This window comes from Pituophis catenifer, unplaced genomic scaffold, assembly GCF_029215685.1.
Source record: "Pituophis catenifer annectens isolate HBS135680 unplaced genomic scaffold, rPitCat1.0.hap2 SCAF_2, whole genome shotgun sequence".
Classification (NCBI taxonomy): Eukaryota; Metazoa; Chordata; class Lepidosauria; order Squamata; family Colubridae; genus Pituophis; species Pituophis catenifer.
Window position 1 is genome coordinate 193,708,484 of NW_027256882.1, and position 16,144 is coordinate 193,724,627.

A 16,144-nucleotide genomic window follows, 5' to 3' on the forward strand; every position below is an offset into this window, starting at 1 on the left:
ATATAACTCACAGTGAAGAAGACACAATTTCCTCAGCATTGTGTCTAAGTTTGAACTGGCTCTCACCTAATAGTGCTTGCGAATTTCAGTTCCATGGAGTAATCAGTTTTACAAGGCTTTGAATAGCTTGCCTCTCTCTATATTTGAACAAGCATTTTCTTTTTGCCAGTAGCCCGGTTAAAATGAGTACTGTACTTAGAAACAACAGAATTGTAATTATGACTTTCTACTCTAAGTTACTGCAAAATCATACATTAACATTGCTTTGTGGTGAAATAGGGAAATCTTCAGGAAAAGGTATGGGAGAAGCAATGACAACATGGGTTATAACATGATGGAAATGATACAACTTACATACTTATATCAGATATCATCATGCAAGTTCTAGGTTGGTTGCTTTGCATGATGACCTTATGATGCACGTTGTCATTTTGACATCAGACAGCTTAGTACGGATTCAGTTTCTTCCTTAAATCTTTCAAATCTTTGTCCATTGTCTGATTTCATATTTTGCAACTATGAATAACTATAAAAAACATGGGAATAAACAAATTATACAATACAAAGCATAATGGCGCTTGAGATGTACCCAACTTGAAATTATTTGATACATATAAACTAAAAATATCATTTAATTAGGAAATCAACTGTTCCATGGGTACCAATTGAATTAACGTGGCAGAAATTTAATGTTTTTTTTACTTCAAAACTATCCTGAATACTTAAAAGGCTGGAAAAAATAGAAACAATTTTAAAGGTCATGAACTTTTTCTTTGGTTATCCTCTTTTTAAGCATAAGGATATATTTTAGTACAAAATACATGTGCAATGTACATGTACATGCCCACCATAAAACAATGGTAGGATAATGGGCTCCAGTAAACCTATTAACTGCTGAATATGTTTTATATAAGCCATAAGTTCCAACTGGATCTAAGTTCAATCATTCTTTTGTAAACTATTTACATAAATCAATCTTCCCCATTAAATTCATTAACAAGATTACCAATAGCCTTCATTTAAGATGGGAATTTCATAGGTTTTTAAAACTCTTATAGCACAACAGATTTTTTTTTGATAGTCCTATAATGGTTATTTGGAATATGAATTCAGAGATTCTCAGTGTGGTACTCTGTAGTTTAAAATGGTTTTTAAATTTATTTCACTGAGTCATCTAGATTTGCTTCTGAAGTTAATCAACAGATGGCACTCTATTCCACATATAAGCTGTAACTTTTCTAGACAGGTTTGACAAAATTCTAAAGTTATAGATATCCATTTTGACAGCAAAGTCCATTTAGACATTTTGGATATATATATATATTTTTGGAAGCATGAGTAGTGGAAGCTTGGAATCAACCTCCAAGTTGATCATCAGTATAAACATATGGTTAATCATCAATATAGTAGGTTAACCATCAGTATAAACATATGTCTAACATCCGACAAAAATTAATTAATAAATAAAATTAATAAATAAAAAATAAAAAATTCTAAAGAAAACAAAAACAAACAAAAAACTAAAAGGACAGGATCAATTATTCAGCTATTGACTTTCTATGTTTCCAACAGGTGAACATCATCCAATAATATGTCACAATGAATTATTTATTTAAACCTATATTCCACCCATCTTACCTAGAGGTGACTCTATGTGGTAATAAAAACAAGATAAAACATTAAAACATGGGTATCCAACACTTTAGCATGGCTGGGCTCCACTGAGTGAAGAGGAATTGTCTTGTGCCACATAAAACATATAATATAGTTAATGTAATAAATAACAAACTTCCTTAATTTTTTATATGATCTTGTGGGACTCTATTGTTGTCAGTGTTGCATGCAGCCTGTGGGCCACAGGTTGGACACACCTGCATTAAAACAAATAAATGTTAGTTTTGTTAATTTTTCCTAAAACAAACAAATCTTTGCAATACAAGAAATTTAGTTAATTTCTATTAGCCACCAGTTTTTTTATGGCAAGAAATCTGAAATACATGGTTCAGAAGTATAAACATAAACTTAAGTCGCAAATTGCTCTAACAGAAAAAATCAATACAATTAGGATCTCTAAAAAATCCTGCAATTTCAAGAACTGTTGCCAATGATTTTGCCTTTGTATAGTTATCTCTTTGGAAAGAAATACTGTATAAGCATGCTTACAACTTTTTCAAGGTCACTTACGATTCTATTTCCATACATAATTTTTATTTTCCTTTTCAGTTGCCTTTGCTTTTGTCAGTGATTCAATTTACATTTTTGTATTTGTTTAATAAATCAAAATATGTTTGAACTATGTACAAACTTAGTTTCCTTTTTTTCTTCTTGCTCAAAGAAATCTTGCCCTGTAGGAAAAATCCTAGCAATGTGATTGTTTTCAAATAATTTTTATTGCATTTCTATTTCTAGACTACACCGTTGTACAATACCTCGAGGGGATTATCTTAAAGGGCTGAGAATAAATATGAACTTAACTGTAGGATCAGCTTTTTGATGTAGTAGCACTTTATGCTTTTGTGGATTTGCTTCGTTCTTTGTTTGCATGTGATTTTTTTAAAAAAAGTGATTTCACTAAAATTCCCAAAGTTCTGTGAGTAAACCAGGTATCAACTGGATTTCTGGAATGAAGGCACAACTCAGTCTAGAATACTATAGATTCTATACATTATTCACTGTCGCCATTCCTCTTCAATGCATCTGATGAAATTGACTGTAAAATTCCCAAATTCTCCTTCATTTTGAAAAATGGAGACACTTCAAAGTGACTACCTCCGAGCTTCTGTGAAACATGTCTTCTTTCTAAAAAGAATCAACGGTAAGAAAAGAGCACTTTGAATGACAGAATAGAAAGGGAACTTAAATTTTCAGACAACGCTAAACTGGCAGGACTAGCCAACACTCCAGATGGATCTCAATAGATTTGACCACTAGGTCCTATCTAACAAAATTAAATTCACTGTAGAGAAAAGTAAGGTTTTACATTTAGGTAAGAAAAAACCAAATTTACAGGTACAGAGTAGGCAAAACCTGGCTCAATAGCAGTAACTGCGAGAGGGATCTTGGAGACCTAGTGGATAATCTCTTATGAGCCAGCAGTGTGTGGCAGCATTCAAAAAAGCCAATGCAATCCTAGGTTGCATTAACAGAAAGATAGAATCAAGATCACATGAAGTATTAGTACCGCTTTATAAAGTAAGACCATACCTGGAATGCTGCATCCAGTTTTGTTTACCATATTAATAAAGAAGATATTGAGACTCTGGAAAGAGTGCTATGAAGAGCAACAAAGATGATTAGGGGGCTGGAGGCTAAAACCTATGAAAAACAGTTGCAGGAATTGGGTATGTCTAATCCAGTGAGGAGAACTAGGGATGACATGATAGTAGTGTTCTGATATCTAAGGGGTTGCCATAAAGAGGGGCTCAACCTATTTTCCAAAGCATCTGAAAGCAGGCCAAGAAGCAATGGATGGAAGCTAATGAAGGAGAGAAGCAACCTAGAACTAAGAACCATCGTAACAGTGAGAACAATTAACCAGTGGAACAGCTTGTCTTCAGAAGTCGTGGGCGCTCCGTCATTGGAGGCCTTTAAGAAGAAACTGGCAGCCACTCCTCTGGAGTGGTATGTGGGGTCTCCTGCTTAAGCAGGGAGTTGGACTACTAGATCATCTCCAAGATCCCTTCCAACTCTGTTATTCTGCTATTCAGAGCGCCCAGTCCGAAAATGTACTTGTTTTAGTTTTTTAAAAAAGGTATTCGTTTAAGGTTAAAAAAAAAAGGTTTAAAAAAAAAGGGTGGGGCACATGTATTTACTGTAGGTTAAAAAAAAGGCAGGGCAACCGCCTCTACAAACAGGATTAAGAAGCGGCAACCACCCGGCACGCAGGCGAAAGCGACTCTGCCGCAGAACGGAAGTCGCTTTCACTCAGGGCGGAAATAATGCCGGGGTTGGGCGGGGCCAAGAGACGCGCCTGGGCGGTTGGCTGGAACCCAAAATGGCGGCTGGGATGTACCTGGAGCACTACCTGGATAGTAAGACCGGGCGTGGGATTCGGCCGGGAGGGAGGCCGCGAAATGCCGGCAGACGTCTCGATTTCGTGTCGCTGGGTGGGCGCATGAGGTCAAGGGGACTCTTCTTTGCATGTTCGGGCCATTCATAGGTTCAGCAGCGGAGAGAACCTGTTCAGGAGGGCGCTTCGGCTCATCATGGTTGCCCGGTGGGTGAAGCATGATCTGGAAACCCCTAATGAGTGTCTTCCCGCCTCTCGTAGTTACCCGCGGTTCTAAGGGAAAAGGCGGTGCCGCGCCCTTTTAGTCGGGGGCGTTATTCCTGGGAAAGGTGTGATGAGGGAAGAGGGTGGTAGGGACACTCTTGATATTGTCTCTGATCCACCTTAGATGCTGAAATGGAGCTTTCCAAGAGCAGCCGAAAGATTTGCAGGCAATTATTCAATCTCTTTGTTCAGTTTGGCTCAACTTTAAGATATATTGTAGTGTAATCCGGTTCTAAGGGATGGAATTGCATGCCTCCCTCATTTTAAAAGCAACATTCAGCCTATATGGGTGTACCTATGCAGAGCAGATCTATGATTCGTTTATTTGAATTTATTAGCTGCCCAGCTCCAGTGGACTCCAAGCAGTGATAATTGTTGTACCTTAAATACATGTACTTTGAAGGCTAAAACCTTTTAAGGAAAGAGGTAGAATTACCTAAAGGATACGTTAGAAGAAAGCACATTTTAAGAGATGCAGACAGTATGCTGGTCATTTACAAAAGAGTTTGGGGAGTAAAACAGATATTCCTGCATCAGTGAAACAAATGTACCATAAAAGAGACTTTGCTGTAAACATTTTTTTTTTTAATTTTTGCTTCAGCTGACTAATCCCTCTGTGATAAATGGCAGAAAACCTAATTGAGCTAGTATTCATATACATATAAGCAAATATATACTAGTCACAGCTAGGATTGGCCAGAACTCTTTGTGCGATATGTTTAGTGAGAAATTTGTGTCTCATGGCATTTAAGATGCAGATAATCATTTCTGTGTTTGCTCATGCTGATATTTGAATATAAAATTAAATATCTGACAATTCATTTTCTATTGACCTACGCACACCCATTAGTATGGGTGCTCATGTGTTAATGTGTTAAAGAAAATAGCACAATGTTATTTTCCCCCTTGGCTGATCATCTTTCCTGTTTTTGGGTTCCTCCTTTTTAGGTATTGAGAATTTGCCTTTTGAACTGCAGAGAAACTTTCAGCTTATGCGAGATCTAGACCAACGAACAGAAGGTGAATAAGAGATAGGATGCGTGGAAGACAGCAATTAATTTGGAGTAATTGTGTGTCACACATTTTTTTAAAGTTAATTTTAATGTCCATTTCTGTTACTGTGGAATTTATGTAAAATAGTCTTCATCACACTACTTTTTTGCTTCTTCTAGATCTTAAATCAGAGATTGATAAACTGGCTACAGAATATATCAGCAATGCACGGACTCTGTCTTCAGAAGAGAAAGTGGGTCTTCTCAAACAAATCCAGGAGGCCTATGGGAAGTGCAAAGAATTTGGTGATGACAAAGTACAATTGGCTATGCAGACATATGAAATGGTATGAGATACAGCAAGAAGACAATGTTATAAAGATTCATTCATTGGATTTCATTCACTTATTCATTTTCAGTTACTAGTGTAACCAGCTTCTTTCTTTTATTTGTAGAATCTCCATCGTGCTGATGAATTGACCCTCATCTCAAATAATATTCTTGCACTCCTATTATGTTTACAGGTAGATAAGCACATCCGAAGGTTGGATACGGATCTTGCCCGGTTTGAAGCTGACTTAAAAGAGAAACAGATTGAATCAAGTGATTATGACAGCTCATCTAGCAAAGGGAAAAAGAGTGAGTTCTGCAGAGATGTGGGGGGCAGGGGAGAAATACCTTTTACAATTGGATTTGAATGTATAGGAGAAAAATACTGTAAAAGATAAATAAGGAGAATATTAGAAGTTTAACCTGACTCCACCTGATAAAAGTTGCAGCTCATGAAAGCTTGCTTCTGTTAATAAAATTTGTTACTCCGAAAAGGTGCAACCAAATTTCTCTCTTTGATACAAGAGGGAGAAAGGGAAAACATTGCAGGTTTTCAAGATTCTGTTCCTATAGTCTTTGCAATAAAGTGCAGTTCCAATTAGATTCCAAACTATTTCTTGCCTGGACCAGCCTCCAAGGGCTAACTTTCAGTGAGCTTCTGTGGCTGAGGATGGACTTGAACATGAGTCTCCCTGGTGCCAGTCTTGACATTTAATAGCTATACTCTTAAGCAATACTGTTGGTTTAAATATGAGCCAATTTTGAGAAAATATTTAGATATCATCATGAAAATAAGATTGAAATAGGGTAACAGCCCTGACCTTGGAAGATAAGTAATTCCTACTGGAATTGTAGTTGAAAGCTATGGTCAGGAGACTCTTCTTCCAGCTTTGGCAGATCTACTAGTGGCACTCTTTCTTGGATCAGGAGATGCAGAAGACAGTAATTCATCTCTCAGTCAGACTACAGCAATTCGCTTTATAGGGGATTATCCTAGATTACTCTGAAGCCTTAGATCATACATAATGTGGTCACCCGCTTGCTCACTGGTGTTAGTTGATTCAGCAGAATAAACCACATGTTGTAGGAATTGCTTCTGGGCCAATTTAAGATGTTGGTGATTACCTATAAAACCCTATATGGCTTGGCCTCTCATTTCTGTTGGGACTGTCTTTTCCAGGTAGAATCTGTTCACCCTACGCAGTCTAGCAGGGAGAGAATGCTTCAGGTGCCCACCCCGAAAGAGATCAGGGACTCAGAGAAGCACATTCTCAGGAGCAGCCCCTCCCTCTGGAACAGCATGCCCCTGGAGGTCAGATGTGCCCCTCCCCTTATGGCTTTTAGCAAAGTGGTTAAGATAGTTCTCTTTCAGTGGGCATTCAGGCTTGAAAATCTTTTTAAGGGTAGCCATGTCTCTTACGAACAATACCTTATTGTTTTGTTTATTAGTTGCTTTTATATTGAGTTTTTATGCGTGTTGTAATTTTGTATATTGTAAGTTACAAGTTACAAGAATAGGCAGTACACAAATGTGGCTCAATAAATAGGCAGGGTTGGACCTGACTACTTCTTTGATGTGGAACCACTGAAAGTTTCAGGAATGTTGCTTAGACTGGATTGTTGGAAAACATCCTAGGGAGAAGGCAGTTACAAGGAGTTAACCTTGACTTATAATTGTTAGCCTTATTATTGTTATCTTATTACAGAAATGAGACAATGGGAATAAATTTGACTTTGAAAGCCACTTGAAATTAATACGCATAATCATAAAAGAAAAATGCATTGAAATTTATTTATAGCTATTTGATTTCTTAAGTACTAAGTCGCATCTATTGCTTAGTTCTTTGTATTAGAAAAAATGTTATGTTGGATACACATTATTTTGGAATATTTGGGGATTACCCAGTAATGAATTAATTTTGAAATGCAGTTTTAGAGACTAGATTAGCATGATAAACAAGCCTTTTTCTGTTTATTATATACTCAAAATTGTATTTGAGTATAATTGTAGTATAGTTGAAAGCCATAAAATAATTTCTTAGTTGTCTGTGGAAATATGCAGGCAAAGAATATGAACAGTAACTCTATTTTTATTAAATTGATATTCTGCCATTTATTTTTCACATTTCTCAACTGCCCATCTTCCTCATGGTCTCCTGGTTTCTAGGCTAGCACCTTAACTACTCCACCAGACTAACTCTAAGGGAAAAGACTAATTGCTTGGGCAGTTTAAAAGGTCAAGAAAACATGAATATATTCTACTAGACATTTAATTTATGAATCAACAAAATGAACAAATTAAGTTCTCCAAAATAGCATATTTTTCCTGTAACAAATACTGTAGAAGATTAATTGCTTATTCCAAAGCTATACTGTTTAGATAAATTGCATACGTTTTGTACTACAGTTTCTGTTTTTTTTCCTAATACCTTCTTCCTGCAAGTGTACCTTAACTGAGAAGGATGCTGCATTAGAAGTACATAACTTTTTGAAGGTCTTGGGCAGCAGCTGGGCATATGTAGTTAATAACAATAAAAACAGGATTAGTTTGCAAATTAGCATCTTGATGGAAAATACATATTAAAATATTTTAACATAAATGTAAATTTCTTATTAGAAGATTGGTAAGCAGTTTTAGGATTCAGAGCTTAAGAGAGTAGATTGTGGGAGAACAAGGTGTTTATTAGATCTTCTCTCAGACAAATCAGAAAATATTACAAAATATCAATGCTAGATTTTGAAACAAATGAGCAATAGAACATGCTTTATGAATAAAAAGATCAACATGACTTTTACAAAGAGAAACGAAGAATAATTTAAGAATATCAAAATTATATAGTAGTTGACATTATGGACTTTGAATTATTTATTTATTTTGACATAATCATTGTCCAAATTCTTGAATGAACTCAATCAAAATGGAACTGGGTCAGAGGTAGAACATAAGCAAAGGTGGAATACTGGAAGTTGTGTATTGTACAATTAATTGGTTTATTAGTTGAAACATTTCAGTCTATACAGAGATATTTTACTTGTACTTTTCTTTTTATATTATCCATACAGAAGGCCGTGCCCAAAAAGAAAAGAAAGCTGCTCGTGCTCGTTCCAAGGGAAAAAACTCTGATGAAGAAACACCAAAAACAGCCCAGAAGAAGCTGAAATTAGTCCGCACGTGAGTGGGTGGGAAGAAGCAGCAGACTTAGGCCACTAGTTTATGTACTAGTAGGTGGTGCTTGATCTTCCCTAGATAAGTCTACTCCATTTCCAGCACATTTGTTCTGCTCATGCTTTCCCTAAATTTGAGAAGATAAAGTTCCTACGAGGCAAGTTGTAAAAGGTGCTTTTTCCAAAAGGCCGGGCTGGGCTTTCTTGGTTTTTTGTTTGAAAACATTTCACTTCTCATTCAAGAAACTTCTTCAGTTCTGACTGGTGGGGAATGGAAGGATTTATATTCTTTGCAGCCATCTGTCGTTAGCACTCTCAGGTGCTAAACCTGAGACCAATCATTTATAATAATAAGTGGCTTATTTGATATAGATTGGAGGGAATTCTCCTAGGGACATATAAAAAAAAAGTCTTGCTAACTCAACTTTTTTCATTTAAAGCAGCACAGAATATGGGATGCCTTCTGTGACTTTTGGAAATGTCCACCCTTCTGATGTGTTGGATATGCCTGTGGATCCCAATGAGCCCACCTACTGCCTCTGCCACCAGGTCTCCTATGGGGAGATGATTGGTTGTGACAACCCTGACGTAAGAGAGTCTTGCTAATAGAGGATGGGAAATGAGGGGAGCTAAGCAAATAAGACATAATGAAGGACATAAATGGCCTTAATACTTTTTAATAGAAATCATGTTGGAACCTTTTGTTAGGATCTTAACAAATTGGCAGGGTGGCACATTTGCATATATGATCTTCTTAAATTGCTAAATTAGTCTTCCACTTGTTTTCCACATTTGTTCATTTTTAAAAGTTAACCCCTGGGAAAACCCTTGGATTAGGATTATTATTATATGCTAGGTCAGTGATGGCTAACCTTTTTGGCATCGTGTGCCAGGAGGAGGGGGTTGTGGGGTCATGCACACGCATGCCCACACCCAGTGGTGGGATTCTGCCGGTTCTAGGGGGTTCGGCCGAACCGTTTGTTAAATTGCTGGCTCGCCCCGCCCCTCCGCACCACTATTTATTGCCGATAAATAATGGGGGGGCGGGGCAAGTGAGCCAACAATTTAACAAACGGTTCAGTGGTTTTTTTGTAATTTATTGGCCTCACAGCACACCGAACTGTTTGTTAAATTGCTGGCTCACGAGTAAACTGCAGATTACAGGAAGCCAGCAGATCACTGGCTTACTCGCTTTGCTGTTCGCCTGGCAGAGCCCAGACTGTCAGCTCCAGGTCGTCTCTCAGCCGTTGTGTGCAGGGAAAAACCTTGCAAAGTAAAGGAAAACTTCTCCTGAGTGCGAGAAGTTAATTGCCTCGCACTCCCTGAACTCAATGGCTGAGAGATGACCCAGAACTGCCACTCTCCGGTAAAATGCGCGGCTCGCAGTGGGGCGCAATTTGGGGGGGCAGGGGATGGGGGGGAGCTCGGCAAACTTTGCTTTGCTCCCCTCCCTGTCGGTCAGTGGCGTTGCATGCAGCCGCTGCACTGGGACTGATAGGGGCAGCAGCAGCCCTCTCCTGTCTTTCTCCAGCTGGGCGGGGGGAAAAAGAGGGGGACTTCACAAACAAAAGAGAACTATGTTCATGAGTAAACTTTCTCACGAGTAAACTGCAGATTAGAGGCAGCCAGCAGCTCGCAGGCAGCAAAAGAAACCACTTTGGCTCCGGTGCCAAAAGAAAGGGGAGAAAAAGAGGGAAAAAGAGGGAGGGTAGGAACAGGGGAAGGGCAATTTTTTCATTGTTTTAACTCCGTAGCAATATCCATCCCAGCTACTGCTTTCCTTGCTCAGCAGCAGAGTTTTCTTTTTTTTTTTAAGGTTAGTCCCCTTCTTCCCGGGAGAGAGAAGAGCGGGGGCAGGGAGAAAAACAGAAGGCAGCGTGGGATGGTGGGGGGTGGGAGCGGGGGTCTTCTTAATCCCGGCTGGATGCTGCTTCCTTGGGTCCCCTCAACTTTTCAGTCCCAGAAAGCAGCTGAAAAATGCCTCCTGTTTCCATTTTCTGTCCTTGCCTCCTTTCTGTTTTTATTTGGTTTTTCCCTCCCACCCTGAAAGTTTCAAGCAAAAGAGGGGGGGGAGTCTTAATGTCTGGTTAAAATGGGTAGTACTTCCATTTAAAGAAGAAAAGCATAGCTCAGATTATTGCTATGATTTTTTGCTCCTATATTCTGTTTAGGTATAAATTTTGTTAATGTAGAAATTTTACTTACAGCCTATTAAATAACGAAGCTAGCTGTCTGCCTGCAATCATGTGTATCTATTAGGAGTAATTCTCATTGAAAGAGAGTAGCCTTACTGCCAAGTAAACATGCATAGGCTTTACATTGACATAATACTAATGACTGTTTTGAACAATATGCAGGTTGTATTACACAAATGGCTATTTTATATGTGAAATTATGACTGAAATATTTCTGCACCTATATTGGTTCACACTGTCAGGAAGTTTCTTTACAACCAACAAGGAATGCTTATTTTCTGAAATCATGTACATTCCAGTTTTTTCCCCTTCTGGGTTCAATGTGAGCTTAAAATGAGCACAGGACCACAACCAAGTAAACATATATAGTAACAGTACTAACAATCATTAGGTGGAGTAGCCATTTTAGATTATTTATGTTGGGTATTAGGGAAGTACCCAACAGGCTACCTGATCAATGCACAGCTGACTCTGTAGCTCTTAAATCAATCTCCTGAATTTAAAATATTATATAGGCACTAGTCTAAAGAAAGATTCCACTATCAGTCCAGTATGATATTGCAATCTCACATGTGTCAGTTCTACAACAGAACTATTCACAACAGATATTTATTCGAAGCAAGTCCCATTGACTATATGAGAAGGTGCATATTCCCAGGTAATTAAGAAATGACTGGGTGCTTAGGTTGAATGTTTAAGGTTGCAGACCCCTGACCTACCCCATCCCATTGCTTCACCTTGCAGCCAGCCCTGTAGGCCTGCACCCGCCTCCTACCTGGGCCCCTATCTGGGCGGCCTACCTACCCCAGTTGTATCACTTTGCCCTGCAGCCAGCCCGAACACCTGCCTTGGACTGCCTCCGACTGCTCCAGCAGGTCATTTTTATTTAATTAATTTAATTAAGAATGCTACAATGGGCATAAATGATGACAGGTCAAAAGTGCGAGGACCGGTCAGAAACCATTTTTTTCAGCCCTCTGGGTAGTCCCTATGTGCATAGGGACTACTCAGAGGGCTGAAAAAGTTATTTTTGACAGGTCCTCATTTTTGACCAATCCTTGCACTTATGACTGTCCTCACATTTTATGTTTTGCGCCCTATCTTCTCACTGTGGTGAAGAGAACTAGTTGTGAAATGACTGACACGGTTGTTAAGAATGCTGCAATGGGCAGAAACGTGAGGATGGTCATAATTGTGAGGACCAGTCAAAAGTGCGAGGACCAGTCAGAAATGACTTTTTCCAGCCATCTGAGTAGTCCCTATGCACATAGCCATGCCCACCCTGTCACATGACTAGCTAGCCACGCCCACCCAGTCACATGACCAGCTAGCCATGCCCCCAGCTAAGCCACGCCCACAGAACCAGTTGTTAAAAAAATTGAATCCCACCACTGCCCACACCCATAATTTTATACGCCATGCCCTCACACATGCATGTGTGACCTCCCCCCACCCCTGGCATGTGATGGCCCAGTAGGCCCGTTTTTCTTTCTCACCTGGCTCCAGGGTCTCTCTAGGAGTTTGGGGAGGGCGAAAACGGCCTTCCCCACCCACCCACCCGGAGGTCCTCCGGAGGCTGAAAACGGCCCGTTTAACAACTTCTGGTGGGACCAGAAGGCCCGTTTTTTGCTGTCTCCAGCCTCCAGGGCCTTTCTAGGAGTTTGGGGAGGGCGAAAATTGCCTCCCCCCCCCCCCCCCAGAGGTCCTCCGGAGGCTGAAAATGGCCGTTTTGACAAATTCCGGTCCCACCAAAAGTTGCTAAATGGGCCATTTTCGGCTTCCAGAGGACTTCTGGGAGTGTGGGGAAGACCGTTTTCGCCCCCCCAGACTCCTAGAGAGGCCCTGGAGCCAGGTGAGAAAGAAAAACGGGCTTTCCCCACCCACCCATCCCCAGGCCCTCCAGAGGCAGGAAACAGCCTGTTTCCCTACTTCTGGTGGGCCCAGAAGACCCGAAAATCAGCTTGCAGAGCTAAGCTCGCGTGCCCACTGCATGCGTGCCATAGGTTCGCCATCACGGTGCTAGGTACTTTGTTTAGAAAGTGAGTCCTTTGCTTCAGGAGTCTTGTTTCCTTGCCAAGCCTGAGCTTTTTGCACCTCCAAAATATTACTTTTTCTTTTCTGCAGTTCTGTATTGGGCAAATGCACTGTTTTAAGAAATACTTTCACTTGAATTCATTCTATCTGAAGCCATTAAAAGTATCCCTGGAATGTATTTCACTACATTCAAATATCTGTATATATTTCAATAGCTCTTCTATCAATATTTCACCTCCTCACCCCTCTCATTAAGGAAGCTATAGATGGAGGTGGCACTTAATGAAACAGTTATGCACAAGTGTGCCCACAGTTTATAAACCTTTCCTTTAGACTAAGGAGAGTGGATGCTGGGCATGTTTCTGATGGTTGAGGGAGAGAACTATTGCATGGGCAATATTGCAAAAGAGGCATGACTGTACCACAAACGCAGTGGAGAGCATACTGTTTTCTGTTTTGGATTATTTAATGGCTTGTGGAAGATATTCCTTGAGTATTTTTAATTGTATTGGTCTTTGATTGTAATTAACTTTTGACAACTTTTGATTGATTTACTGATTGATTGACCAGATTGCAGAAGACATTCAGAGTTTTTAGAAAAGTATTAAGCTTCTTCTAGGAAAGAGTTTAAATTTACATTTGTGCAATCTAAACTGCAGAAACCATGCTGTAAGTTTTTAGAATTTATGGTCAGTGGGCATTCAGGAAAGCGCTTAAAGGACCAGATGCTATCCTGGGCACTTAGTCATTCATCTGTGCTCTACATTTTTCTACCAAAGTTCAGCAGCCTGAAGCATTTATCCAGTCTGCCCCATACCCTCACACAGAGAGCCAATTTGTTCTAGTAGTTAAGGACCAGCCTACAAAGTGGGAGATCCTGAGTTTGCCAAATGGATGACTTTGGATCAGTCACTTTCAGTCCAATTCATCTCACAGGGTGATTGTTGTGGGGAAAATAGGAGAAAGAAGATGAGTTGGATATGTCCACCGCACTATGTTATTTGTAAAAATAATAAAGGCAAAATAAAAATTAAATAGCTAAATAAATAACTTTTTACCACTGTCTAAATAGCTGCAGGCCACTTTGTTCCATCCTCTTATAATAGTGTATCAAAACTACATAAGTGGTCAAGAAAGAGGTTTTGCATTAGAGCCATGTTTTGAAATAGAATTAGATCATGACCAGTTGCCAGAAGAATACTGATTCATCTCTGTGTGATTTGTATCCTTTACTAGTGCTCCATTGAATGGTTCCATTTTGCTTGTGTCGGCTTGACAACAAAGCCAAGAGGGAAATGGTAAGTAACTATACTCTCTAATCCCTGGTTTTCTTTGTAGGATTTCTGAAATGTTGGGATATCAAATTTTGGTCCCTGATAGAGGAGGATTTTTTCAAAGAATCAACAGTAGGAATAAAACATCATTCCTATGTTTTATTCCTATACCAAAGTCTGTTTAATATTTATAGGAGCTTAATAGAGTTGCGACATTTAATCAAATCTCAGTTTAATAAGGTTTATGTATTCCATTCCCATGGATAAGGAAATAAACCAGGAAGCCAGAAGTAACATTGCATTAAAAACTACCGGCTTTTGAACTTAATTAAAATATTAATTATGATATCTCCGTTTGGCCATGCATTATTATTGTCAGGATTTTAGAACGCACAGTTCATCCTCAGATTTCTCCTATTAGTCCCATTAGTGATTTCTCAGACTCCTAAGGATCTTGTCCTATAAATGAAGAAAAAAATTGTTTTAGTACCTTCCAGCAAGTGACAAAGATCTCTTGGAAAAGTTATCATCATTGGAGAAATTCAATTTGGCGTATCAAGGCCACAATTTCAGCATCCAATTTCATTTATAAATGAAATGAATCTTCTCTATTGAGCATTTGGAACCCAACTCCTGCATGACCACATGTTGAAAAAGCTTCAACAGTATTATTCAGAATTTGAATTCTATGTGGTTAGTGGTATGATTATTTATACATACACTATTTGTATAGATATTTGAGAGTGGTACAAAATATTTAAAAGTGATAGTGTCAAAATAATACCTTAAAATATTAGATTTTTTTTGCTTGCAGTAATATCAGCTTCTTAATCAGTTCTGTGTATTTTTTTCTTGGATAGCGTTGATCCCCCAATTATTGCTTTGCCTTTTCTTCTTGATACAGGTTCTGTCCTCGCTGTTCCCAAGAAAGGAAGAAAAAATAAATTTTATCATCTTCCAAGGTCCAGATACTGTTTCCAAAATACCCTGCTCTGCAGTTGGGGTTCAGCACTCTTCTCCCAGTTCCTGGGGCTTCGTTAGGTAGGGGTCCCCACTCTGGGTGAGCAGAGCTACTTGTGAATGGCTTGTATCCATTGATGGTTCCTGTGTGTACTGAAACACTCACTGCTTGTCCTTGAGAGGAAGATGAAGTCAGTCGTTGTCCTACAGCCCTTTTCCCTGCATAGGTTTTAAAACCTGCATCAGCTTAAAGGAACAAAGATTTCTTGGTGGGGGAATATCTGATTGAAGAAACTGCAGTTTTCCTTCCAGACTTCCTAATTGGTGTTCCAGAGGAGGGGCCACCAGGTCAACCTTTCATGCAGTATCTAATTTAAGAAGACAGGCTTTTTATTCTCCCTTCCTTCTCCACTACTACAACATTCCATTTTTTAAAGGGAGGGAGCTATACAGAGGCAACTGGAAAGTGACCCATTTTTCTTCATGGGAAAAATATTAAAACGTGATTATTATTTTTTTTCCCTGTCCGAAATATTTCATGGATTTTGTAATGGAAGCCAACCAGACTCCAGTCTTTTCTTGGTGGTGCTTGTTTTAGGGGGAAACCCCATATTGTAAAATATGCATTAAATAAAACCAGTTCAATATATGTCATGAGTGATTTTCACTTTTGAGTGGACGATCGCGTGATTGATCTAATTATCAGCTGCTAATTCTTCTACTTCAAAATATCAGTTTGCCATTTAAGCACTTCAGGGTATTAAATTGTTTCTCCCAACATGGAAAGGGTGCTAGAATAAAAGAAGGAGCAATTAGTGGAAGGGAAAAAGTAAGTAGTAAACTGGATGAATAAGTAGGATATTTAATAAGATTGAGCTAAATGACTTTTATACTTGAAAGAACTGCCTGAATATATTATAT

The 16,144-nt window shown here is 39.0% G+C and overlaps 1 protein-coding gene across 4 annotated transcripts; it reads left to right on the plus strand.

Moving 5' to 3' along the window:
- Window positions 1–3,957: 3,957 nt before the first annotated feature.
- ING4 (inhibitor of growth family member 4) lies at window positions 3,958–15,872 on the plus strand. 4 transcript variants are annotated; one of them, XM_070935353.1, is made up of 8 exons: window positions 3,958–4,031; window positions 5,222–5,293; window positions 5,446–5,612; window positions 5,790–5,904; window positions 8,659–8,767; window positions 9,201–9,348; window positions 14,226–14,287; window positions 15,168–15,872. In XM_070935353.1, the coding sequence occupies exons 1-8, from the start codon at window positions 3,995–3,997 to the stop codon at window positions 15,205–15,207; spliced, it is 750 nt and encodes a 249-aa protein (XP_070791454.1). In that variant the 5' UTR covers window positions 3,958–3,994; the 3' UTR covers window positions 15,208–15,872. The 4 variants fall into 4 exon arrangements, with proteins under 4 accessions (XP_070791454.1, XP_070791456.1, XP_070791452.1 ...); XM_070935355.1 differs by having other exon boundaries at window positions 9,204–9,348; XM_070935351.1 differs by lacking the exon at window positions 3,958–4,031 and adding an exon at window positions 4,038–4,216.
- The last annotated feature ends 272 nt before the right edge of the window (window positions 15,873–16,144 follow it).